This window comes from Cervus canadensis, chromosome 10 (assembly GCF_019320065.1).
Source record: "Cervus canadensis isolate Bull #8, Minnesota chromosome 10, ASM1932006v1, whole genome shotgun sequence".
In the NCBI taxonomy this organism is placed as follows: domain Eukaryota; kingdom Metazoa; phylum Chordata; class Mammalia; order Artiodactyla; family Cervidae; genus Cervus; species Cervus canadensis.
The window spans coordinates 71521244-71545444 of NC_057395.1; the positions used below are offsets into that span (position 1 = coordinate 71521244).

The 24201-nt window shown below is 53.9% G+C and overlaps 2 protein-coding genes across 7 annotated transcripts in view; one reads left to right on the plus strand and one right to left on the minus strand.

Annotated features, from left to right (window-relative positions):
* Nucleotides 1–7841, plus strand: part of PKIG (cAMP-dependent protein kinase inhibitor gamma) — a 76740-nt gene extending 68899 nt beyond the window's left edge. For all 4 annotated transcript variants that reach the window (XM_043478920.1, XM_043478922.1, XM_043478921.1 and 1 more), the window contains exons 3-4: nt 3486–3659; nt 7102–7841. In XM_043478920.1, the coding sequence (XP_043334855.1) occupies nt 3509–3659; nt 7102–7181 (231 nt within the window). In that variant the 5' untranslated portion in view covers nt 3486–3508 and the 3' untranslated portion in view covers nt 7182–7841. The remainder of the gene's footprint in view (nt 1–3485; nt 3660–7101) is intronic.
* A 481-nt stretch (nt 7842–8322) lies between these two features.
* The window catches only part of ADA (adenosine deaminase), an 81279-nt gene continuing 65400 nt past the window's right edge, over nt 8323–24201 (minus strand). For all 3 annotated transcript variants that reach the window (XM_043478917.1, XM_043478915.1, XM_043478916.1), the window contains 11 exons: nt 23740–23801; nt 18106–18228; nt 15030–15173; nt 14189–14304; nt 12853–12980; nt 11868–11939; nt 11678–11779; nt 11301–11365; nt 9843–9972; nt 9126–9228; nt 8323–8643 (listed from right to left, as the gene is read on the minus strand). In XM_043478917.1, the coding sequence (XP_043334852.1) occupies nt 8630–8643; nt 9126–9228; nt 9843–9972; nt 11301–11365; nt 11678–11779; nt 11868–11939; nt 12853–12980; nt 14189–14304; nt 15030–15173; nt 18106–18170 (939 nt within the window). In that variant the 5' untranslated portion in view covers nt 18171–18228; nt 23740–23801 and the 3' untranslated portion in view covers nt 8323–8629. The remainder of the gene's footprint in view (nt 8644–9125; nt 9229–9842; nt 9973–11300; nt 11366–11677; nt 11780–11867; nt 11940–12852; nt 12981–14188; nt 14305–15029; nt 15174–18105; nt 18229–23739; nt 23802–24201) is intronic.

Genomic DNA, 24201 nt, shown 5'->3' on the forward strand with positions numbered 1-24201 from the left:
AAACTGGGTTATCTTTCTTTCTTTTCTTTTTTTTTAAATTGAAGTGTGGTTGATGTACAATATTTTGTTAATTATTTCTATATAGCAGAGTGATTCAGTTATACATACACATGCACATATACATTGTTTTTTAATATTCTTTTCCATTATGGTTAATCACAGGATATTGAATATAGTTCTCTGTGCTATACAGTGGGACCTGGTTTATCCATTGTATGTATAAAAGCTTGTATCTGCTAACCCCAGCCTTCCACTCTGTCCCTCCCAGCCCCCTCCCCTTGGCCACCACTGCTCTGTTCTCTGTTTCTGCTTCTGTTTTGTAGGTAGGTTCATGTGTGTCATATTTTAGATTCTACATATAAGTGATAGCAAACATAGTATTTGCCTTCCTGACTCACTTCAGTTACTATGATCATCTCTGGTTGCATCCATGTTGCTGCAAATGGCATTATTTCATTCATTTTTATGGGTGACCAGTATTCCATTGTGAGTATGTACCACACCTTTATCCATTCACCTGTCAATGGACATGTAGTTTGTCTCCAACATCTTGACTGTTGTGAGCAGTGCTGCTATGAACATAGGAATTCATGCATCTTTTTGAATTGGAGTTTTGTCTGGATATATGCCTAGGAGCGGGATTGCTGGATCATGTCAGTTTTCTGAGGAACCTCCATACTGTTTTCCACAGTGGCTGAACCAAGTTACATTCCCACCAACAGTGTAGGAGGGTTCCTTTTTCTCCATACCCTCTGTGAGGTGGTACCTCGTAGTTCTGATTTGCAGTTCTCTAATAATTAGTGATTTTGAGCATCTTTTCATGTGTCTGTTGGCTCTCTGCATGTCTTCTTTGGGGAAATGTCGGTGTAGGTCTTCTGCCCATTTTTCGAATGGGTTGTTTTTCTTTTGGTGTTGTTGAGTTGTATGAGCTGAAACTGAGTTTTCTTTAAGGTGTTGCAATCTGCATTTTTCTCTTTTTTTAATATTTTTTTTTGAGGTGGATCATTTTTAAAGTCTTCGTTGAATTTGTTACAATATTGTTTCTGTTGTATGTTTTGGCTTTTTGGCCATGAGGCATGTGGGAATCTTAGCTCCCGGACCAGGGGTCTAACCCACACCCCGTGCTTCAGAAGGCTGAGTCTTAACCCCTGGACCACCAGGAATGTCCCTGGATTTTTCAGCTAATAGTTTATCTCTGACACTTTGCCATCAGTATGTGTCCACCCAGTATAGGTTATTTTTTGAATACTCTATAATTCATGCAATGCCTAGCCTTTTCAGGGACATTTGGGAGCTTCCCTGTCACTGACCGCGTACAGTAAACATCCTCACACTATGAAGAGTGTTGGCATTTGCCTTCATATGTCTGGAACTGGGATTTGCTGGGCCCATCTCAACTAGAGTACTGTGAACTCCTATGGTCAGGCCAGTGTCTTAGACACCACCCCCCCACCCCTGCTTCCTAACTCAGGGTCTGCCCAGTGGCCAGAATCCCTGTGGTGACTGTGTGATTTGATTGCCTTCAGAAAATCATTGGTGCTCAAAGGGAGATCTCCTATTCCCCTAGCAGATTAACCTTTTAAAATATATATATAATAGCAGTATCCATTCTTGACAAGGGTGCAGATAAATGGACAGTCTTACAGGCTGCTGGTGGGAATATAAATAGGAACAGAACTGAACTTATGAGTTTTATTTACTCATCTTTTTCTGTTATTATAAATACCATTATGTCATTCAGGAAGGCAAATGTGTCAAAATATTGTGTCTTAAACATTATTTCACCCTTCCCTTTAGCTTAGCAATTCTACTTCTAGGAATGTACTCTAAAGAAATAGCTAGACACAGGCTGAAATATTTACATAAAGACCTAGTGTTGCCTATTTGTTGTTGTTTAGTCGCTAAGTTGTTTCTGACTCTTTGCAACTGCGTGGACTGGAGCCCGCCAGGCTCCTCTGTCCATGGGATTCTCCAGGCAAGAACAGTGGAGTGGGTTGCCATGCCCTTCTCCAGGGGATCTTCCTGACCCAGGGATCAAACCTGGGTCTCCTGTGTTGCAGTCAGACGCTTAACTGTCTGAGCCACCAGGGTTGTGTTCATGTCTAGGGGACTCTTCAAATATATTATGATATACCCAAGCACGTGTACAAAAATCATCTATAGAGAACCTTCATGACATGCTTTAGGGAGTTTCAAACAGTAAACTATAAAAGACAGCATACTATAGTATGATCTCCAGGTCTTTTTTCATACACATGTGGTTCTTTATATATGTGGCTCTCCTCTCTCTCAGCTGTAAAGTCAACCAGCAGGGCATTGACAACCATCTCTGTAACCGTCTCTGTAACAACAGGGTTTCTTTCTCTGCTGGCTCAGACAGTAAAGAATCCACCTGCAATGTAGGAGACCCAGGTTCAATTCTGGGGTTGGGAAGATCCCCTGAAGAAGGGAATGATTGTCCACTCCTGTATTCTTGCTGGAGAATCCCATGGACAGAGGAGCCTGGCAAGCTCCAGTCCATGGGGTCACAAAGAGTCTGACATGACTGAGCCACTACCTCTTTCACTTTGACTGTAGTAATAAAGCCTAATTACCTGTCTTTCTTCCCCGCCCACCCGGTGTCTCACAAGCCATCCTCTGTCCACCTGCATTATTCACATCAGAAACATCAGCTGCATGTCAAGTCCTGGTGATTGATCCACCAGATCACATCTAGAATCTGTCTGACCATCACCACCTCCTTCCTTCACCCACCATCTTTCTCATACCGTAACTGGCCTCCTTTTGGGCCTGCTCACTCCAGGGGCCAGAGTCATCTTTGGAAATGCTGATCTGATCGTCCTGAGGGAGCAGCTGCAGATGCGAATAGGCCCCTGCCCAGCTCAGCGGGGTCCTGGGCGTCTCAGTGCCACGGCCCTTGCATTTCTAACACCCACCATGCCTTCCCTCCGCAGAGCCTTTGCACTTCCCTGCAATCCCAGACTCCTCCTCTACCTATCCCTCCTGGAATCTCAGCTAAAATATCACCTCCTGTCCCCCAGCCTTGGTCAGGCCCTGGTTGTTCCTCTGGCACGCTGCTTTCTCCCTGCAAACCCCGAGCACCGTGGCTGTTACTTAGCTGTTAGAACTTAATTACCCTAAATGACCCAACAGACTGTAAGCTCCCTGAGGGCAGGGACTGGGGCTGACTTGTTCATTGCTGCATCTGTGGCCCCTGGCCAGTGCCTGGTACGCGGTGTTGATAAGCGTGTAGAGGGTTATCATGAACTTTAGAGGAAAAAAAAGATGTCCTTTAAAATGGTAGTGGTAGCTGGGGGTATAAAATTATGCACGACTTCATTTGTTCTTTGCAGTTTCCTGTGCTTTCTGTTTTATGGTCCATGAGCAAGGCAGCAGTTGTCATTTTGTCAGAAGCCGCCAGTGCTGGGTCTTCTCTGCAGGGTACGCCTGGGCTCACCTCTGCCCTCCTGCCCTTGCCTCCACAGGCCTGAAGAGCGATGCGACAGGCATGATGGAGGTCGAGTCCTCCTACTCGGACTTCATCTCCTGTGACCGGACGGGCCGCCGGAACGCGGTCCCTGACATCCAGGGAGACTCCGAGGCCGTGAGCGTGCGGAAGCTGGCTGGTGACATGGGCGAGCTGGCCCTCGAGGGCGCAGGTCGGAACCCACGGGCACACTTGGGTTCGAGCACCTGGGGCAGGAGACCCTCTTCTGGGCTCCAGGGCCGGCCTCTTAAGTCCCAGGCTGCCCCCTCTTTCTCAGAGAAGAAACTGCCTTTAAATCGGGCCCCCAGCCCAGGGTCAGTGGCGGAGGGCAGCCAGTCCCCAGGTGGGAGGGTGCCAGCATCTCAGGCCATCCTCATGCCCTCTGGCCAGGCATCCCAGCGCTTCCCTTGCCCCTCAGCCTCCCTGCCCATCCACAGGCCCCGTCGGTTCCCCTCCGCCATCCCTCCCAGTCCCTCTGCTCCTCTCTGTCCCCACGGCCACCACCGGGCTCAGGCCGCTCCCAGCAGCACAGCAGCCTCTGCCCGGGCCTCCCTGGCCCGCCCTCACCGCAGCCTTCCTCCCAGACAGCTGCCAGCAGGATTCATCTATAGCCCCCGTCCCACCGTGCTTCTTCCAGTTCATCCCCCGGCCCCCTTCATCTCCCAGTTTCCTCTGCTAGAACGTCCTTCACCCAGTCCTGGCTGCCCCAGGAGCCTCCCCCTCCATCCTCACACCATCCTATCCATCTGTGGTCAGCCCTCCCTCGTCCTGCGGCCCGATCTCCCCAGGCTCTGGAGCCTCCGCGGGTCTGAACCTGCTCTCCTCCAGCCTCCGGGCCCATCTTTCTCCCCTGTGCCTCTGATCCAGCCGAGGAAGGGACTTCCATTTCTTGAAAATCCCCAGTGGGCCTCCGTGCACTCTCCCTGTCTGGTCCTTCCTGGCCTCCCCGTGCCAGTCTGGCTGTTCCTCTTTGTTCTGTAGCCCAGACTGCTCTGCTGAGAAGTCTCCTCTGATTTCATCGCCCTCCCAGATGGGGGAGGCGCCTTCTCTGGCCACCTCCACGATCCCACAGAGCCCAGAGATCCTCTGGGATCCACGTCCTGACCTCTTGGGGCCTGGCAGTGTTTGGTTCATATCAGGGGTGCCTGGTTGGTGGCTGTTCACTGACCAACACATCCAGCTGCCATGCCGGGCCTGCAGCCAGGGGACTGGCTGCCAGGCCTCTGCGTCTGCCTGCTGGACTGTTTTCTGCCTCCCTCGACCTCAGTGTAGCGGCTCATCCACCCACCCAGGCCCTCTACTGCCTGCTCCCACCCGCATCCGATTTGAAATCCCTGAGGTTATCTGGGCGTCTTGGCATCTGTCTGCCCAGGTGACAGACCGTTAAGAAGGGGACTTGAGGAAGGAGTACTGCTAGCTGCAACTCAGCGAAGCCCTCCTGGTGGAGTGCAGGCTACAGTGAGTGGCCAAGGAACCTTCTAGTAGGCCCTGCAATGAGCAGCTTCCCCTGCAAGTCTTACAAGGCGTGGTCAGTCCAGCGGACTCACTAGGTTACAGAGGTTACAGGTGCTGAAGGCCCCAGAGCATCTGCTTGCTTAAATCTCCTGGGAGACAGATGCCCAGCCCGGGTGAGGGAGGAGGAACCAAGGCTTTCACCTGTCCTTGAAGGCCTGGCCTCCAGGCTTCCCCAGGTCACCTGTGTGTTAAGGCTCCTCAAGCCCTTTGCGTGCAATCCTTTGTCTGCTCCCGTATTTCCTTCTGTGGGGAGCACCAGTGTTTCCTTACTTGGCCGAATAATGAGACATAAACCAAGCAGGACCTGAAGGAATACGAATGCACCCCCTGGCCGTATGTGACTGGAAATTTTCCAAATCATACTCTGAAACTGGCCCCAAGGGAGTCCATTCCAGAGGGGCTTGGGGACCTTCTCTCTGGGCCAGAAGAGAGCTGGGACCTGCAGAGGGGAAGCCTTACCCCTGGGCAAGCTGTCCCCTGGGGCCCTGCGACTGCGGAGGGCCGGAGGGCCGGAGGTGTCATCATCCTCACTTCCTGGATCAGGAATTAGAGGCTCAGAGAGGTTAACTGTGTTGCCCGAGGCCCTACAGCAAGGACATGGCCAAACAGCAGGTCCTGGGAATCTGACTAGAATGTTCTGCTTGCCAGGGCGGGAGGCTTAGGACCCAGCAGGGTGTCACACGTTGGGAAACCTGCCCCAAGTGCCGGCTGCTTTGTCAGGCTTCTGGCGGGCCAGGAGGACCCTATGGGACCAAGTCTTTGCTGCAGGCAGCGCCCCAGGATAGGCAGGGTTGGAGGGGCTGGTGGCCAAGTTCTTCCCACATCCCCGCCCCACCACTCACCCCAGTCCCCAAGACAGCTGTCAGGGCAGAAGGAGGTGGCAGCAGTGATGGGCCTTTACAAACCCTAGAGGGAGATGCTTTAGCGACCGGGTTCAGTCAGGGAAAAGGTCACTGCTCCCTCCACCACTTGGCTCTCAGGCAACTCAGTTCACCTCTCTGAGCCTCAATTTTCTCCTCTGAACCTCGGTTTTTCTCACTCAAATCGTATCATGACCCTCATCACGCCTCCAGGCTGCTGTGTGACCACCTGGAAAGTACTTGTTAGCCTGCAGTCTAGGGATCCTGGTACACGGTAGTTTCTCCTTCATCCTGTAAAGGGCTCAGCCTAAGGATGCAAAGACGGGGCCCAGAGAGGGAGATAGGCGTGGTCTAGGGAGGACACAGCACAATGAAACAGCCTAGACCCTCTGCAGGCCACCCTTGGTGCTCCCCTGAGTTGGCATCTTCATTTTTTAAATATTTATTTATTTGGCTGTGCTGGGTCTTAGTTGCAGCAGGCGGGATCTTCGATGTTTTTCTTTGGCATGTGAACTCTTAGTTGCTGCTGATAGGATCTAGTTCCCTGACCAAGGATTGAACCTGGGCCCCGTGCATGAGGAGCGTGGAGTCTTAACCACTGGACCACCAGGGAAGTCCCGAGCCAGCATCATCTGATGCCCTTTTCCCTGTCTTGTAAGAATTACCATTTGCTGAACACCCATCACATGCTAGAACCTCACATGCCCTCTCCCCCGCACCCCAACCCACACAAATGGTGGGTGAACCCACACAAATATCCTGACCCTCGACAGCTCTTCATCTGATGCTTGTAGCATCCATCCATGATCCTGGCCCGTCATTGATTTTAATTATTCCCCCGTGGCTTAGTTGGTAAAGAATCCACCTACAATGCGGGAGACCTAAGTTCAATCTCTGGGTTAGGAAGATCTCCCGGAGAGGAACATGGCAACCTACTCCAGTATTCTTGCCTGGGAAATCCCATGGACAGAGGAGCCTGGCGGGCTACAGTCCCTGGAGTCACAAGAGTCAGACACGACTTAAACTACCACCACTGCATACCAGTAACAGCAGATGCATTTCCTTTGTAGAAATTAAAAGGATGCAGACCCGGATAGAGTTTCCTTTGGCCGCCACCACCCCAGTCCAGCTCCTGTCCTGCTCCCCAGGCTTATCCACACCGTTCCCATTGTGGCCAGGCCCTGCCAGACCTTCTACCCTTTAAGTTTGTGACTATGCCCCTCTCCCTCTCCTCTGCAGAAGGACAGGCGGAGGTGGGCACCTCAGACAAGGAAGCCAGCAGCCAGCCCAAGAGCAGCGATGGCACCACCTCATCTTGAACGTGACCTTGCCCGAGGAGGCTGGACGGGAGATGCGCCGTGGACCCGGAGCCCTGGCACTGCTCTGAGCAGTGTGTTCCAGGCAAGCAGGGCCAGACTGAAAGGCGGGCCCAGGGGCTCCCGCGGCCCCCTCCCTGGAAGGCCCTCTGCCCGCACCCCCAGGCTCCACGCCCCCACCACCTCCCCCCACGCCCGGGTACATTTCAAGACACTGTAACCGCAATGATGTAATTTATCCAGGGGGTGCCGGGACTCAGGGGCTGGGTCCTGGCCCCAGGGGTGAGCGGCCCGGGCGGGATCACGTCCCAGCTCAGCCCCCTCGTCTCCAGCCTTTCCAGCCTTCTGAGTCAGGACACCTTCTTACCCCGTTTTTTAAAAAGCACTTTTAAACTTTTTAGAAACTTTCAACCTTTTCTCAGCAGAGAAGGGAGGGAGCTGACAATTTACTTTTTTTTTTTTTTTTTTTGGAAGCCATTGTGAGCTAAACTCTTGGACCATCTATGCAGCTCTGAGGTTCCCTCCTGGAGCTTCACAGATCCATTTTTAGGGAAGGGATTTTTGTGCTCAAAACCATCTTGATTAACTCTCTGCCCTTTCTACCAAGATAAGTGACACCTAGAACCCAGGAAATAAATGCTGACGATTTGTGTGACTGGTTTACGATGACTGTTTCTCCTGTAAACAGCAAAAAGCAGGAGCTGGGCCTTGTTTCCCCAAGGCCACGACTAGCTGAGACCCAGTGCTGCCCCAGGCTCCCACGTACCTGGGAAGTAGCTGAGAAGATGCCAGGGTTCCACAGAGCCGCCACTCCTCGGCCCAGTAGCTAATGAGTCCTCTTCCACCTCACCCTCTCCCACCCCACTTCACAGCTATGGGAACCCAAAAGGAAAGTTTCCCCCTTAGGACCTAGGGTAGAAGGGGGTTAAGAGTTCAGGGAGCATTTAAGAAACTGACTCTTCAGGAGAAGCCTGTTTTTTTCTGGAAACCTTTCTGTCCTCCCTCTTCCCATTCATAACCCCTGCCAGGCTCTCAGGACACTGCTGCTGGGCAGACTGCCTGCGACTGGGGGCCCCAAGGCCCCTTCCATTCTCTACAAAACCCAAGTCACCTGCCCCAGACCGCAGTGCACACACCGTGGGGCTGCACGACCCCAGCCATTGGCTTCTTTATTGAGCACCAGATTTTCAGCACAAGTCACCAGAGGAGGAGGAATTCAGATTCAGCCTGCCCCAGGCCCTGATCCCGGCCCAGGCACACAAAGGAGAGCCACGGCCCTGCCGAGGTATATGTGTGTACGGAAGGAGGCACGTGGGCTTCATGATCATCGGTAGATGATTCTGGAAATCACAGTCTCCCTGGAAGGAGTAAAGGTAAGCGTGTCGCTTGACCCCGGAGCTGTGAAGGCTCCATCCGCAGGGCCAGGACTTGGAGAGGTAGCCACGGCGTCTTCACGGACGCTGCTCTGCTTGACAAGTCAGAGAAGCAAAAGATGAGGCAACTTGTACTATCCAGGACATCAAACAAACAAACAAACAGAAAAAATCACAGGACATCAGAGCGAGAGAGGAATCCCTTTGTACAGACGGGGAGACTGAGGCTTGGAGCAAGGAGGGCTCTGTCAAGGCCACAGAGGAAGGAAGGAGCAGAACAGAGCTGCGACCTGGGCTCAACTCCCTGCCCTTGACTTTGGGCAGCCCTGGAGATGCCCCAAATTGCCGAGACCTTTGGCAGTGGGTTTCAGAAAGTCTTGTCCCCAGACCAGCCTCATGAGAGCCTTACGCAGAACATAAGCTGGTCTTGTGAGGGGATACCACCAGCCAGGGAGTTATCACCCAGCCTTTGTGCTGCCCAGGAGAGGAGTGGAGAGCATCCTGCTAGAAGCCCCCAGAAGCCAGGCGGGAGCCAGGGCAGGACACCAGCCCAGCAGGTCCACCAGAAACATACCTGCAGAGGCCGAAGAGGGCATCCCGTAGGCCTTATAGAGCAGATCCAGAAGCTCCCTCTTCTCATCTTCAGGGAGGAAACTGGACTTTGCCGCATTGATGTTCTGGAAGGGCCAGCACGACAGACAGCATGTAAACCAGACAGCACAGGAGGGAGCCCTTGGCAATCTAGTGACAGCCCAGCCTCTTCATTAAACACGGGCAATTCGTTAAGCTCAGTGTAGGGAGCCCTTGTCCAGGCTCACAGGCAGCAAGTGCCAGAGCAGAGACCATGAGGGTCTGGGTTGTTAAAGTGATGGGACGTGACACACAGATGCGGGAAGAAGGCTGGAGAAACCTTTGAAGACAGGGCAGGATGTGTGGGGCCAGAGAGAGAGTCCTGCGGGGACAAACGGGGTATCAGAACCACTGAAATCAAGGGCTCATCCTGGGATCCAGGAGTGGCCTGCAAACCACATGTAGGATGTAGAGCTGAGCCCCTTTCTGGGGAGATGGCTGACAGCATTGAGGGTCTCTCAGGGCACTTGACCCAAGCACAGGATAGAAAATCCAGTCCCAGGTCAGGATCTCAGCCACAGATGTCTTCTCTGTGGAAGACCTCAAACTCTGGGTCTGGCTTGGCCTGGCCTGTTGAGACTCACCCCTAGTTCTCCAGAGGTTCCAGGACCTGCAGGCCACACACTCACACAGCCCAGAGTTAAGGCTCACAGCCACTCACCAGTCTCTTAAACTCCTCTTCGGTGAAGCCCATGTCGCGCTTGGTCATCTGGTAATCAGTGTCTAGCGTGGACTTGAAGATGAGCGGGTCATCCGTGTTGAGCGAATAGTTAGCCTGGTCGTTTTTGAACCTGGATATGGGGGAGGGGAGCAAGGGAGAAGCACCCCCAGCCCCATTACTCATGGACGTCCACCCTCCTCTGAGCCTCGTGGCACCCTTGGACATGCCTGGAAGATCTCATCATTGTACAGAGGAAGAAACAAATTCAGAGAACTCCGGTGACTTGTCTTAAGGCCACAAAACCAGCAACTCAAGACTGAAAGCATGAAGCCAGGCTTAGAGCCAGCTAAAGGCAGGAGAGGAGCCAAGAAGAAGGGGGCTTGGGGTGGGCTAGAAAAGCAACACCCACCCCCAGCTATCACCCTCTCTAGCCTTCCCCTTCATAGCCGCCACTCTGGAAGAGTTGTCTGCACCCCTCCTGCCCCTACAATCCTCAGTCCCACTGGGATCTGACTCTTCAGACCCACCATGGAAACTGTTCTTGGCACCGTCTCTGACTGCCATCTTGTGGAGGCCAGAGGGCTTTTCCTAGCTCTTACCTCACCAGACTTGTGTCGCAGAATTTTATACTGTTGACCTTTTCCCTAGAATTCTCCGACACCACCACTTGGCTTTCCTTCTACCCGTCCCTTCAGTATCACTGTCCTTCCGGGTTTCTCTCCTAGGCCCTCCTGCTCCACCACCTGCTGAGGGCTTCCCCTCTCCTTCAAACACCATGTCTGCTTAGACGACTCGGGTCTTCCTCCAGCTCACAGACTGTAGGAAGTCCTGTAGGTACCACTCACTTCACGTTCTAAAGCAGACTTTGGGCCCCCATTGTAAATGGAGCCCAAGCTCCTTTCCTTGTTATAATCTTGGCAGACAGACCATCAGTGCTGGCCTGACTGTGATCACCCAGAGTTCTTGGTGAACTTCTCCTGGGTCAGCTTTGCCCTCCTGAGGCTTCTTCCAGGACACCCTGAAGAAGGGCCAAGGCCATGGGGTGGGACTGGATGGATGGGTAGGGGAACAGACTCTCCAGGGGGAAGTGTCAAGATGGTGCTGGGGGAATGCCCAGAGACCACGTGGGCAAGAGAGACTCATCTTCCTCATTGCTAGGAGGCAGAAGTTGGAGTGTGGATGTTCCCTTGTGGGTAACAGAGCATTCTGCTAGAGCTGGATGGGGCTATAGGGCCCCCAGCTCTGCTTTCCAACAGCTGAGTGACCTTGGCCAAGTTATACCACATCCAAGCTTTGGATTCCTCACTTGTCATAGGATGAGGACAATAATTCCTGCTTCCCAAGCACTGGAAGAGATTCTATACCCGAGAGACCCAGCGGGGCCAGCGCCCAGTGTCTGCACCCCCTTCCCACCCTTGGCTTTCCTAGTAACAAAAACTGAGTGGGACCAGGCCTCACCGAACAACCGGGTGCTCCGTGTCCGGCTTCCAGGCGCCGGTGAGGTAGCTGGACCAAGGGCAGACCTGGAAGAGGCGGCGGGTGGCTGGCACGAACCTCCACATCCTCCCGGGCCACGCTGACCCCCTCCCCCTTCCCCTGGCCCCGGCCAGAGCCACCTGCCCTGGCAGCATGCTTGCCCTGGTCACGTCAGTGGCCTTGTAGCTGAGTCCAAAGAACCTGTCAGCCCTGGTTTTCTCCCCCACCTAGCAGCAATTAGGCCCGAGCCCACGCCCCCATGGCCCCTGACCCCACCCATGTGGCCCTGGTCACGCCCCTTACCTCTGGCCCCGCCCCACTTACACCGCCTCCCTGTCCTCCCCTCCCCGGCCCCTCACCTCGAAGTGCATGTTTTCCTGCCGCAGCCTGTTGTAAAGGGCTGCATCCTCCAGGGTGTGGTAGCCGTGCCCCAGCCTCTCGGTCTTGAGCGTGTCCACGGCCTGCGGACAAGCAGCGTGGAGCCCAGCGTGGGCCTCGGGAGCGGGGGGAGCGGGGAGAAGGACCCCTCCACCAACCCGTACCACTCACCTCTTTCACCACCTCGGCCGAGCCCACCTCCCCGGCGTGGACCGTGCGGTGGACGCCGCTCTTCACGGCCTCCTGGAAGGGCAAGGGCAAGTTCAGGGGCGGCCTGGGGTTCTCCCCGCGGGCCTTGCCTTCACCGCACCCTGGGGCTGAGTCAGCCTGGCCTGCTTCCAGAAAGGGAGGTCTGGGTGGGTTTTGTTTTTGTAACCACGTGTAAGTGGTCGCTCTCATTTATTAGACAGTTGTTATGTGTCAGGCACTGTACTTGGTCTGGATACCCGATGATAACATTCACAACTGCTCTGATACTTGTCTTACAGGGAGGGGCAAGGGATCACAACCGAGGTCAGACAGCTAGGAAGTGGGGGCTGAGCTCTGAAGCCAGGCAGACTCCAGAACTCCTGTTCTCCACCCCAAGCTTCACCCCTTCCACAGGAAGGATATCATGAGGTTTTAAGAGGTTGGCTCCATTCAACCCCGTCATCCCACCAGTTGGAACAGGGCCAGAGAAGAGACCGTCTTGCCCAAGGTCACAGAGCAAATCATTAGGCAGAAAGGCTCCAACACAGGACCCCCAGCATCCAGTGGGGTTTTTTCCTTCATACCAGAGTTCCAATTTCTAGAGCCCCTTAGACAGCTTCCCTGGTGACTCAGATGGTAAAGAATCTGCCTGCAATGCAGGATACTGGGGTTCAATCCTTGTGTTCAGAAGATCCCCCGGAGAAGGGAAAGACTACCCACTCCATTACTTTTTGCCTGGAGAATTCCATGGACAGAGGAGCCTGGCGGGTTCAGTCCATGGGGTTGCAAAAGAGTTGGACATGACTAAGCCACTAATACTTTAGACCCAAGTCAAGAACACTTGGAAGCCCAGGGGGCCTTGGGATCCCCGGTCCATGTGACCGCTCCCTACTAGGGTGGAGATAAGCTCCCTGCATGCGGCTTCCCCATGCCTGCAGCTCCCCAACCTCCTTCCCCCAGGACCCACCGCGTAGGCCTGCACGTGTCCAGAGAAGAGGCTGCTGCCTTCAATGGTCTCATCTCCGGCCAGGTCAATGGCCACCACAGTCTGCTCTCGGTACTTCTTACACAGTTCCACCACCTCGGAGGACCAGCCTGTGGGCGAGATGCCCGCTGGGCCTCTGGCAGCAGCACGGAGGAGAACGACCTCCCACCCCACACACCCCTGCCTCCCATCCAAGGCCAGCGCAAGGCAGAGGGCCCCGGGTCCCGTTTTCCAGGCCTGACTCCATAGACTTCCGGGCCTCAGCGTCCCCTCCTTGCAGAGCGGACGCCACCCACTGTGGCACAAGGTCACAGGGATGCTTTTGCCAAGGCCCCACGGGTGAAACCCTGAGGGTAGGGCCTGGGCTCAGTAAAGGACAAAAGGCAGTTCTCTTTCTCAATCCCTGACACCACGTCAACTCAGCAGAGGGGCTGGAGGTCCACACAGGTTAACATTTAAACCTGAAACGTAACTCACACTCGTGTTACTAAACGTATTCCTAACTACTACACACTTGCAACCAGTGAGGTCATCGTAAAGAATGAACCACACCACAGACTCTGCAACCAGATGGCCCTGGCTTCCGATCCGGGCTTTGTGCTCTTCTGATTGAGCCTCTACCTCAGTTTCATCATCTGTCGAATGGGGATAAATGGTGGTCGAATTTATCGACTGCCAATGTCAAATTGGTCCTACCTCCTAGGCCCCTGCGAGGATTAGAGAAAATACAAGCCACTCTGTCCAGGGAGGCCCTGTGGGTTGACATCAGCCCCTCACTGAGGTCTCACTCCTCCGTAGGGCAGAGAATAGGGTGAGTACGGTCACCTCCTGTGACAAGGTGTATCTGAAGTCCAGAGAGGTGACGTGATCTGGCCAGAGTCACCCAGCCTTGGAAGCACAAGCCCTGGAGATGTGACTGGTGTCAGCCATAGGGAGACCCTTCAGGCCACAGAGCTCAGACCCTAGTCCCAAGTTCTGCAGCTCCAACAGGAGGGGGCGCAGCCCACAGAGTCTCCAGCGGGGACTGTGCACTGATGGGAACCTGGCTTAGGCGTCTCTCTGTTGCACAGGCTCCCTTGGTTTTGAGCCTTCTGCAGGTCACATGGCTCTCAGCCTCAGCCTCCCTGGGGAGCCAAGTCTGTTGCAGGAAGTTCTGAGCCTGCCTGGAAGGAGGCCCTGCCACGGTCCAGCTGATGGGCTCAAGGGAGACCACGGGGTGGAGGTGGGGGGACACATAGGAGACCAGGTACGACCCCCGTGCCCGGCCAGGTCACGGTGGTGGCATCAGATGGGCGGCCGGGGCCGGGGTCACACTCACTGGGCTGGTGGCGCATGCAGCACAGGATGGACCGCACCTTCACGCCGAAGTCCCGCTCCCCCTCCTGCAGACCCTGGCTCACCAGCGACACCACCTCATCCGGGGTGAGGTCCCCTCTGTGTGTGGGAAAGAGAGGCGTGGGCCCGAGACAAAGGCAGGCATAAAGGACAGAGGCTGGGACGGAAGAGGGAGGAGAGAGAGGAAGGAGGGGTCTTCCAGGAGAAGCCCTCGGCCCCACTAACCCACTGCCTCTGCGGAAAGGCCAAGGGAGATGGCCCCAAGGCCTAGGACACCCCCTTCCATCTTCCTTGGGTCTGGGGGGCTTTCAGACCCGGAAGTGCTGTCTCAACTTGGGGGGTCATCAGACAGCCCCCTACTCAAGACGGAGAGCTCCGCTAAGCTAAGGTGTTCTGACTCCCACTTGTCCACAAGTATCAGAGTCACGGCTAGAAGGGGGCAAGGTGATTGAGAGGCACCACGGGGGTCATCCCTGGGGTCTAGGCAGAAGGGGCAAGAATGGGTCATATCACTTCAGCTACTGGGTGAGGAAGTGACCCCTAGATGTCACTGGATATGCAAATTCACGTTCCTAGACCACAGGCCCGTGCCCAGGACTACGGATGGCAAGACACAGCCAAACACTTTGCCCAAGGTAAGAACAGAAGCCTGGGTGAGGGATGGGGACCACGTCCCTCATGGCAGAGTCAGGCCCATCTTGCTGAGGCTGCGGACCAGCTCAGGATGCAAGATCAAAGTCTTGTGTGGGCCAGGGCTCCCAGTGTGCCCCTCGGCCCCAGGCCCGGCCAGGCCACCCCACCACGGCCCTCCGGGGGTCACTCACTCAGCCTGGTTCCAGGGGATTGGCTCCACCTTGGAGTTGGCCAGCAGGTGCGGGCTGTAGCGCACCTCCACGTACACCACGTGCTCCTTGGCCTTCATCTCCACAAACTCGTAGGCGATCCTTTTGACGGCCTCCCGGCAGCCCCTGGGAAGGGAAGAGAGGGCTTCGAGACAACCTTCCCCAGGTCCCTTGGGAGCTCCAGGAGTGACAAAGCTGTCCCCAACCCATGGCAGACCAAACCCACGTGGGGCCCCCAATCTCTCATCCCCCAGCCACAAGCTCTGGAGAAGATCCTAGAAGCCCAGCACATCCTGTCAGCTCTGCTTCCCAACTTGATGCCAATCCTCACCCCCTCCAGCCCGGTTCGACCACCTCACCAGCCTCTCCATCTCCACACTTGCCTGGGTACAGCAACTACTGCAGTCTTTTAAAAATGGAAATCAAAGAACACCGCTCTGGGACTTCCCTGGTACAGTGCTTAAGAATCTGCCTTGCAGTTCAGGGAACCAGGGTTCAATCCCTGGTCAGGGAACCGAGATCTCATAGGCTGCCGAGCAACTAAGTTCACGTGCTGCAACTAGAGAGACCCTGCACCGCACCTAGAGAGTCCTGCACCAAACTAGAGAGACCCTGCACCACAACTAAAGTCCTGCACCTCAATGAAAGATCTCACATCACACCATGAAAGATCCTGAGTGCCGTAACTAAGACCCGATGCTGCCAAAAATAAGTGTCGCTCCTCCACTCTGAACCCTAATGGCATCCCACCTCATAGAGGAAATCTCAACTCTGAGACCCCGCCCACAAGGCCTGCATAATCCGGTCCCTGCCAACCTCCCCGCTCCTTCCTTGAGGCCTCCAGGGCCACCTTTGCACCCAGCGAACAGTCAAGCTAGTTCGCAGGTCGGGGCCTTTGTGTTTGCAGCTCCCTGGCCTGCAGGCTCCTCCTCGGATCACCCTGTCCTTCCTGCTCCCTCCATTCAGAGCCTGGCTCCAGCTTCACCTCCTCAGGGAGGCCTTCCCTGGCCACTTCATTTTAAAACAGCCTCTCGCCCGTCTCCAGCCCCTTCCCCGGGCTTCAGTTTTCTCCCTGCCGCTCATCGCCAGCTGACATGACAGATCACATGGTTTCTTTATTAGCCGGGTTTCACCTCCCCAACCTAGAACATAGTCTCCGTGAGACAAGGACCCTTCTGTCTTGTCATGGCTACGATCCCTCAGCCAAGAACAGAGTCCAGGACACTGCAGCCGCTGAAATATTTCTTGAGTGATAGATGTAGGACAGCAGGGAGGAGAAATAGGAGAAAAGGACACACAGAGGCAACAAAAGCAAAACTAGAGGGGGACTGCACCAAACTGAAGCGCTTCCACGCAGCAAAGGAAACCAGGAGCAGAGAGACAGGCAACCTACCGAAGGGGAGAAAGTGTTTGCAAACCACACATGCGATAAGGGGCTAATGCCCCGAATGTGGAAGGAAGTCCTACAACTCAACAGCAAAGCAAACAACAACACAAAAACTGATTTAAAAAAAAAAAAATAGGCAAAGGGGGACTTCCCTGTTGATCCAGTTACTAAGACTCTGTACTCCCAATGCAGGGGGCCCAGGTTCAATCCCTGGTCAGGGAACTGGTCCCACAGGCCACAACTAGGACCCAGCACAGCCACATAAATAAATAGTTTTAGAAAATAGAGGACCTGAATAGACATGTGTCAAAAGACATACAAATGGCCAACAGGCACACGAGAAGGTGCCTGACGTCACTCATCACCAAGGAAATGCAGATCAAAACTGCCTTAAGCCTTCAGGAAGCTGGCTCTCTTCTGTCTTGTGGCCGAGAGATGGGAGCTGGGTAGCAGCGCAGGAGAGGCACCTCCGCCTGTATGTGAGCTCTGCCCGTCCATGTGTCCTGGTGCGGGGTGTCCAGGGGGAGGCAGCATGTGTACCATAGCATCTACTGATGGGCCGAGGATGGGCGCCCTGGGGGCCCTCCAGGCTGAGTCCAGAAGCTTCCAGAAAGCAGCCAGCAGCCTTGGCACACATCTTCCTTCCTTCCCCAGGACTCCTCATTCCTGTCCTGCCACTTACGCAGCCAAGGGCTTCTATCCGACTCACACACCCTCCTCACTGGTCCTCCAACAGCCTGTCCTCCAGACCTTTCCTTAGGTCCAGCCCTCTGGACAATAGCACACCTTTCCCTCCCAAGGATCCGTCCATACTTCCTCCTCCAGGCAGCCTTCCCTGCCTCCTCCAGCCCCCTCCACCTCATCCCCCTCTGATCTCCGGCAGCACTGACTGCCAAGGCCCAGTTATCGCCTGCCTTGGGAACCTCTGCTTCATGCCAGGAAGCTCTAGGTGACACCAGGACGAGAATCTGGGCTTCGCCCCTTGCCGGCTGTGTGGTCCTGAGTAAGGTCCTTCAACTTTTCTGAGCCTTCATCTCCTCCTCTGCCAACGAGGAGGGGGTCCAGCTCTCAGGACTGTGAACAACTACAAAGAGGACAGTTCTGTGAGCTGTACACATTACCTTCTTCTATGTCTAAGATAGTCTATTTTTTTTTTAATGGAAGGAATGAAAAATAAATTTAAAAATGGAAGGAATGAAAAGTAACATCAAACCAGCAGTGCCTGGCTGTCAATAAAGGTAGCAACTGTCCTAATAGTAACAGGGGGCTTGCTGAGGACAGCGCTGTGTCCATTCCAAACCCCAGCCTGGGAGGGAGAGGGTCATAAGCCTCATTGTCTAGATGAGGGAACCGAGGCCCAGAGAGGGCAAATCTCCCCAGTGTCGCAGTTATCTCATGAAAGATTCTGATACTAGGATCTGTGTTCTTAACCCCCCACATCCTGTCACTTTGCTATGGAAGGAGAGGAGTTTCAGCCCATCACACCCACTTTCCAGAAGGGAAAACCAAGGCCCAAAGGCATGGGAGATTTGCAGCAGGCGTGCAGCCAATGCTGAGAGGTAGAGCAGGGTGGCTCAGTGCCTTTCCCTGCCCCACAGGCTGAGGCATGCAGGCTGGGGGCCGGCAGCATGGCATGACGCTGCCCAGGGCCTGAGGGGTGGGAAGACTCACGCGATGGCAGGCATGTAGTAGTCAAACTTGGCCAGGAAGCCTGGGAGGCTGAGTGGCTTGTCCATGCCGATGATGTTCTGTAGCCCCTCTGGTGTGTCGGCGGGGAGGGGGACGCCCCGCTTCCTGGGGACGAAACAATGAGGATGGTAGATGACCCTGGGCAGGACCCTACCAGTTCCTCACAGGGGGCAGGTATCCAGCTCCTCCCTTTGGACAGATGGGAAAACTGAGGCCCAGGGCGTATAGAACCAGGACCCAAGTCCTTCCAGGACCTCCTGCCACCGAAGCCATGACCAGCCAACAAATCTCAAGGAGGACAACTGGTGTTAAAGCCCATTTAACACATGAACACACACACACACACACACACACACGGGTGTCTGGGGACATGCAAGGTGCAAGGGCAAGCTCGCTGTAGAGCTAGCTGATCCTGTGCCAGGTCAAGGGTTATCAGGGGCAAGAACTGCAGCACACAATGCCCGGGGCAGGGGCAGGCGCCGGACTTCCCCACCCCACCCTCCGGTGGCCGGCACATCAGAGAGGCTGGCCCAGCCCATTGTCCCGGCAGAGCACCGGGGCCTCCCCAGCTCTCTCCCCTTCCTGCCCACAGCCCCCCACATGTGGCCGCTCAGTACAGGCTGGCTGAGAACAGCCTTTCTGCTCCAGGGCCTCCGATTCTCCACAGAGCTCCCGGCCTCCTCCCAGCTGGGGCCCACTGGGTGCAATGCTGGGCTGGCTTCCTCACTTCTCTGCTCTTCTGGGCCCTGTCCTCAACCATGAGTGACCCCGGGCCTCAGTTTTTCCACTTGTAAGATAAAAGTGACAGGCAAAGAATCCCAGACAGTCAAGAGAGGCTTCTCCCATGAGGGTCAAGAGATCAAAGGAACTGTAGGAAACAAACAGGCAGAGAAAGTTTAAAAACCTTAAAACGAACAGCCTCAAGGAGAGGAGACAATGCTCCATCCTTGAAACGAGAACAGTCCTTTTTAAAAAGGGGACATTCAGGGAGGAAGAAAGAGCTTTCGGAGATCTAGAAGAATAGGGCCGTGAACATCAGAATGTAATAATAAAAGGAATGGAAAATAGAATTGAGAAAATCCTCCTGCAAGTAGAACAAAAGACAAGATAAAAAATGGGAGCAAATGATTAAGAATATTAAGTGATTCAACCAAGAGGTTCGGCCTCCAGTGACCGGCAGAGCAAGAACAGAAGACAGAAGGGATGACACTGCCAAAGAAATGGAAAATGGACCAAAGTGTTGCAGTCCTTTTAATAGCTTGTTATTAAAATACTAAAATGTTTCTCTACATAAATACCTGTTCCCTAAATCCCCCTAAACATGTCCTCTTCCACTTCAAGGTGACCCCAGGCCTCATGAGTGTCCTGTGGGTATCACCAGGGGTCACCCTGGTGCTCAAGCTCCTAGTCAGGCCTCCATCCCTGCCAGGTGTTCCCAGGGAAGATGATGCTCATGGTGTGGTCCTGGCACCAAGGTCAGGTGCTCAGTGCCCCCTGGGCCATCCCCTGCTGGCCAGCCTGCCTCAAAGTCACCCTCATGAGGCCATCCCCAGTCACCATGGCCTCTGCAGAGCCCGTACCAGTTGTTAGATGCTATATTTGGCATATCTTTCTGGGAGCTGGTGAGTGGAAGGCAGAGATGGTAAGGCTAAGCCTCCAGCTCCCTTTCCAAACACAGTGGCCACATTTGCCGCAGGCCCCCTGGACCAATCCAGAGATCCAGAACTTTTTTGTTTTTTTTCTTTTCTTTTTCTTTTGCTACTCCATATAGCATGGAGAATCTTAGTTCCCTGACTAGGGATCGAACCCGTGCCCCCTGAATTGGAAGTGGAGAGTCTGAACTGCTGGACCACCAGGGAAGTCCCAGATCCAGAGCTTTCAATCTTCTCCCTCTTCCCATTGCCATCTGAGGACCCACAGTGTGCTGGCCCTGGATAGATAGCCAAGACCAAAGCGACCCTTGTGTCTGACCACCCCCTTTGTGCCTCCCCCAAGCCCCACCCTCTCCTAGGCTCCACATTTCCTAATGTGGCTCATCCTTCCTGGTGCTAGTTAGGATAAAGACCCCACCTGCCAATGCAGGAGACACAAGAGACACAGATTCGCTTCCTGGATTGGGAAGGTCCCCTGGAGGAGGGCATGGCAACCCACTGCAGTATTCTTGCCTGGAGAATCCCAGGGACAGAGGAGCCTGGCGGGCTACAGTCCATGGGGTCGCAAAAGAATCGGACATGACTGAAGCAACTTAGCACGCACACACTCCTCCACACACTCAGTTGCCTGAACCCGAGTCAGGAGCCTCCCCCAGATGCCATCTCCCTTACTCATCAACAGCTGGTCCCCAAGCCCCAGTTATTTCATCCTAAATATTTCTCCCATTAGTCTCTTTTTCTCCACAGCCACCCAAGAGAGATCTTTTTGCCCCACAGATAGAGTGACCTGGGAAGGCTTTTTGGAGGAGGTGACAGTTAAGCAAAGAGTGAGATTGTCCTTTTTCCCTGAGGGAGCAGAAAGAGAGATACAGGCAGGTAGGATCAGAGCCCCGCTAGAGCCCCAGGAAAAAGCAATGAGAAAATTCCAGAGCAGGGCAGCTGCAGATCAGAGGGGGCCAGTAGCGGATGAACCAAGGGGCAGGCAGGGCCAGATGGGGGCTTCATAGGAGCTGGGACCTTATTCTGAAAGCCCTGGGAAGCCACTGAAGGATTCTAAGCAAGGGGGTGACATGCAAAGATGTACTTTTTAAAGAGCTCCTCCTGGCTGGGGTGTGGGGAACAGAGGAAAACCAGGGCAGAAGCCAGAGCTGCTGCAGCGGTCCCCTAGGAGACGGTCCAGCACCGCTCAGGGGACTGGGCCTCTGGAAGCTGCTAGACTAAGATGTAAAACTCCTCCCTGGGACCCAAGGTTGAGACAGGAAGGAACTGTTCCTAGGTCCCTTGCCACCTGGTGGCTCAAACAGTAAAGAATCCACCTGCAATGAAGGAGACCCGGGTTTGATCTCTGTGTCAGGAAACGCCCTGGAGGAGGGCATGGCAACCCACTCCAGTATTCTTGCCTGGAGAATCCCATGGACTGCGGAGCCTGGAGGGCTGCATACAGTCAGTGGGGTCACAAAGAGTCAGACACGACAACCGAGTGGCTAACACTTTCACTTTTCACTTTCCCCTGCCACCCACAGCCACTCACGGCAGCCAAACCTCTCTCCACCAAGGGCCAAGCTCAGTTCTTAGATGGCGCCCCAATCAGCCATGGTCATGCCCTGGTTGTTGCTCAATTCTCTGCCTTGCTTGGTGTTGAGATACACTAAGAGCCAAGAAGATTTCCTCTTCTTAGGCTCCAAAATCACTGCAGACAGGGACTGCAGCCATGAAATCAGAAGACAACTGCTTCTTGGCAGGAAAGCTATGACACATCTAGACAGTGTGTTGAAAAGCAGAGACATTACTCTGCCCACAAAGATCTGTATAGTCAAGGCTATGGTCTTCCCAGTGGTCACATATGGTTGTTCAAGCTGGACCAAAGAAAAGGCAGAATGCCAAGAATTGATGCCTTTGAACTGTGGTGCTGGAGAAGACTCCTGAAAGTCCCTTGGACAGCAAGATCAAACCAGTCAATCTTAAGGGAGACCAACCCTGAATATTCACTGGAAGGACTGATGCCAAAACTGAAGTTCCAGCATTTCGGTCATCTGATGCAAATAGATGACCCATTGGAAAAGTCCCTGATGCTGGGAAAGATTGAGGGCAGAAGGAGAACAGGGCATCGGAGGATGAGATGGCTGAACAGCCTCACCGATGCAATGAACATGAAGCTGGGCAAACTCTGGCAGATGGTGAGGGACAGGGAGGCCTGGAGGGCTGCAGTCCATGGGGTCACAAGGAGCTGGACACGACTGAGCAACTGAACAAAAGGAACAACAAGAGCCCAATAAAGAGGATGAACACAGGCTTTGGTGTTCAAAGTCCATCCTCCTCCAGTAGGAACCAAGTCACCTTGGGCTGGAGCTGTCCCCCTGAGGACCTCCACATCCTTGTCAGTAAAACACAGATCGTACTTTCTTTTCAAGGTACAGGAAAGAACAAATGAGACTATTTGTGTGTCCAGGGAAAGATGGCAAACTCTCAAATCCAATGACCTGGGTTTAAATCCCAGCTCTTATTTAAAGGCTGTGTGATCTTGGGTAAGTTACCCAAATTCTTTGCTTATTAGGTCTGGCATGTTTGAGAACATTTGGCATGAACTAACCAAGACGTAGTAGAAGAGGTCAAAAAGATTAACACAGGCTTTGTAGACCTGCAAGGGCCATGTGTGGACACTGGCTTTGACCCCGAGCAAGTGGGGAGGGTCTGAGCAAGGAAGCGATCCAATTGCACAATGTTCTAAGATGATTGTTCTGACTCCAGTACTGTGGGGACAGTAGATGGGGGAGGTCAGGCTGGACACCTGGAGACCAGTCAGGAAGTCGTTGCAATAGTCCAGTGGCTCAGACCAGGATGGTGACAGGGAAGAGAGAGTGGTCAGATTCAGAATGGGCTTTGGAGAAGAGTGGCAAAGTCAGGAAGGAGATTGAGAAAGAAATTAAAGCTGCCAGAGACAAGATAGAATAAGAAGAAACAGGTGAGGGGATTCCCTAGTGGTCCAGGAGTTGGGACTCTCTAGTCTCACTGCCGAGGGTGGTCAGGGAACCATGATCCTGCAAGCCATGTGGCATGGGAGCCAAAAAAAAAAAAGAAAGAAACAGGTGAGAACACAGTCAATGAAGGCTCAAGGCACAGGGCAGGTAAAAGGCCACTGGATTTGGCTGGGGTGGAGGAGGCGTCAGACCAGACACACCCATGCTTCCCCCTCTCAGCCCCAGCCCACCCCACCGGGGAGGCCTCCAGCATGTTCTGTCCATATCCCAGTCTGACCGACTCCCCGGCCCCCTGCCCGCTGACCTCACGATCAAACTCCAGCTGGATCAAACCCACACCCCTCCTCTGGAGCCCAAAGAAGTGCCTAGATGGTTCCCAGGATGCCAAGTGGACGTGGGAAACAGGAAACCCGACCAGCTGCCCTACAAGGGCTCCTCCCTTTCCTCCTCCCTCTAACCTGCCCTGGACGCTCTCAGATTCTTGCTCCACTAATGAGCGTGATATGACCCCTCAATCGGTGCCCGCGATTAGATCCCATCTGGGTACCTGGTTAACCCACCCTAATGGCCTCATTAGGGACCCTGTGTCAACAGCTGGTACTTGACATTGGGCAATAGACAGGCAGAGATAAGCCCAGTGGCTTCACCCCACTTAGTCAGAACCACAGGTTATAATTAATAATAGTAATATCATTATAAAGTGACATTTATGGAGCACTTAGCATGCTTGCCCTCAGCTAAGTAGTTGCAATACTTCATCGAAACCTCCAGCTCACTGGGCAATGGTCAGGGGCATGGACTCAGGATCACACCTGTTTACATCACAACTCACTTCCCCTACCCTGACTCGGTTTCCTTGCCGGTACATTGGGGACAATAATATACCCACCTCATAAGTTGTCACGAGATTTCAGTAAGTCAATCCAAACAACGTGGAACTCTCCAGAGGCCTCCTAGGGAAGAAGGCCTCTTATCTGTGGACTTACCTGCCATAATATAAGATGGTTTCGGGCTTGATGGCGCCATCCAGGTGGACATGCAGTTCTACCTGCAAGGGAGCAGAGGGGAAAAGAGAAAACACAAACACGCATAAACTGGAGGACCCTGTGGACAGAGGAGCCTGGTGGGCTACAGTCCATGGGGTTGCCAAGAGCTGGACATGACTGAAACGACTTGGAACGCGATGTGTTTGTTTCAAGTGGACAGCAAAGGGACTCAGCCATACACATACATGTATCCATTCTCCCCTTGTGTTCCAAGTCACTTCCCCACAGGGAAGACCAAGCAAGAATACTGGAGTGGGTTGCCATGCCCTCCTCCAGGGGATCTTCCCGACCCAGGGGTTGAACCAGAGTCTGTAACGTATCCTACATTGGCAGGTGGGTTCTTTATCACTAGCACCACCTGGGAAGCCCTAATTGGCTATACTCCAATACAAAATAAAGTTT